Here is a 2,480-nt window from a genome sequence, read left to right on the forward strand (position 1 = left end):
CTCTATCTTTCCATTCATCGACCATATAAGAGTTGATTTTGCTGGTCTTTCTAAGTGGCTGAGCTGTTCTCTGTCCTTCCAATGATAGGATCCCAGGAGGCCTTTAAAGACGAAGAAAGCTCAGTAATATTGTGTTGACTATTCATTGCTTAAACATTTGAACCTCCTCAGTTGCTATATATAACTTTTAGAATAGTTCACTTTTGGCCCCTTCTTTTCTTGGCTATGGCATCGTAGAAACTATTTTGTTCATTCAGCTTGTTGATGACATGTGTGTTTTTTCAAAGTGTCTTGGATACAAGGCCCATTGGTAGCTGCAGACTGCAGTCCTTATACTCTTTGTAACAGAACCTGTTTATCAAAAGCAGCTTACAACCACTTGGGTCTGTTAAAAGCATAGTCGTCAAGGCATCGCCTAGGTGTCCAGGTGCTTTGACGGTGCCTAGGGATCCAGGCATTGCCTTGTCACCTTGGTTGGTGTCACCTTGATTTCCCCCACCTTGGATGCCTTGCATGCCTAGAGCCGTGAGCACTATGGTTAGAAGACATTGAAGATATTTGGTGAGATTTATAGGATATTCTACAAAAAAATAAATTTTAAATTTTCACTAGCAGCCTTAGTTTTTATTTTGAATTCTGATGTGGCTACCTTTAAAACTTTTTGAGGCATTGCATTTTGAAATTTGGGGTTGCTACTATGAGAGTCTATCACCAAATTTAGGAATTCTCTGTGGTATTATTGGAATTCAAGTCAATGAGCTGATCGCAAGATCTATAACTTGGGTCGACCTCTTCTTTTTTTTGGATTGATAAATACTCTGTAGAATGTTTTCTTCTCAATTTGGAAAACTCTAGCTTTGTTGAAGATTGGAAGAAGGGCTAGCTTTGTTGAAGATTGGAAGAAGGGGGGGGGGGGGGAATTTCCCTGTCTGTTTGGGTGGATTCCCAACAATAGTTAGCGGGTGGATTTTCACTGAGAACTCCACTGCCAACCAGGTCAGTTCACATGCCATGAAATTTCCTGCAGAACTTTTTCCCGTGTCCCAGCCCATTTTCAGATTTTTATGTCCATGTCATCTTCATCGTTGTTTGAATTGCTACAATTTCCCATGTCTGATGTCCATCTACGTAGCATATAGTTCTATTCTGTATACACCCAATTTTTATCAGTTTTCTGAGCTCCTTTCATCCCCTCTTACGTTTAAAATCTCATCCAACAAGTGGCTGAACCCTAACATCAGGTGTTCTTTCCAAGTTTCTCTTTTGTCTGATATACTCCAGTGCTACGAGAACAGAATTCTTCTAGATCAGTCTGATCAGCACTTTTCAGCTTATTAGAATGACATTAATGTTCTAATTTCTGCCTCTCAAGTCAAAAAATAAAAAAAGGAGATATTACTGAGGTCTTGCTGTTAACTACTGTCTGTAGTTTTTGAGCATTTCTTTCCAATTTCTAGTGTATATTTTGTGCTGATGGATAATCTCTCCTTTCAGATGATGTTCAAGAGCATTGTGTACACACAAGGGTTTGTTGCTGCTTCCCAGGTTGATGGGGTGCGTAGACGCAAATGAAATCTCTGCTGACTCCGCCTGATGATCAGGAAATTTTCAGTGACTGAAAAATTATTCAATTACTGTCCAAACTTCTCCTTTTTAGGTGATATTATTGTTTGACATTGATTGTATATTCACGCTTTATGGTAATGGAGGTCTCTTTTCCCTTTCCACCATACGAATTGGGTTATTAGATCAAGTTTCTAACTCAAAAGAAAATTTTTGGAAATTCAAAAAAATTGAGACCTAAATGGTATTTTGGGATGTATGTGGATGTTGAACTGCATAATCCGTTCTTGACTGAGAAGACTTCTTCTGTAGGCACCCAAAATTTTCTTCCTCTGAGCTGTTTTAGCCAGTGATGTTGATCCAATTATATAAGTAAAATACCAGAGTAAGGATATGACAATATGTACAGGCATATTCATCCAACTTGATCCCATAACTTTTTTAACCATTATCTACCGTCAGGCAAAGCTTGATCACTACAGCATGGAAGAGATGAGGAGGAATTTGAACAGTCGGGTAGGGAGTTGAGAAGAGGGGAACTTCACCCTTTTCGGTGCTGCAGCTTCACCCCTTTCTGTGCATCGACTTTCTACTTAACCAGGAGAACAATGCGCGGTGCAGCCAACAATGACTTCACTTCTTCGCATTTGCCCTCAGTGTTCTGCTATTCTCCTAATGATTTTTCGTACTTCCAATGTTGAAATCTCTCAGTTGCAGCCCCTAACAAGAGGCACCAGAATTTCTTTAGTGGCGTGGAGAGCCAGATGTGCATCGGATCCCTTGCATTGTTATTGGCATTCCAATCTCCACCTCCCTAGCTTGTCATTAGTGGCCACAGAGAGAAGGTAGAGAGCATCTGAGACAAAAGGGCTAGAAACGAAATATGCGTGGAGTGGCATTCTTCAGTACTTAACGCC

General features: G+C 40.2%; 1 protein-coding gene across 1 annotated transcript in view; it reads left to right on the plus strand.

Moving 5' to 3' along the window:
• Nucleotides 1-2,310, plus strand: part of LOC149021143 (YbaK/aminoacyl-tRNA synthetase-associated domain-containing protein) — a 36,836-nt gene extending 34,526 nt beyond the window's left edge. Inside the window, exon 12 of the mRNA XM_089149399.1 lies at nucleotides 1,495-2,310. Coding sequence (XP_089005525.1) covers nucleotides 1,495-1,572 — 78 coding nt within the window. The 3' untranslated portion in view covers nucleotides 1,573-2,310. The remainder of the gene's footprint in view (nucleotides 1-1,494) is intronic.
• Nucleotides 2,311-2,480: the final 170 nt, after the last annotated feature.

The sequence above is a fragment of the Hakea prostrata genome, chromosome 3 (genome assembly GCF_041222555.1).
Source record: "Hakea prostrata isolate BN-2017 chromosome 3, UWA_Hpros_2, whole genome shotgun sequence".
NCBI lineage: Eukaryota > Viridiplantae > Streptophyta > Magnoliopsida > Proteales > Proteaceae > Hakea > Hakea prostrata.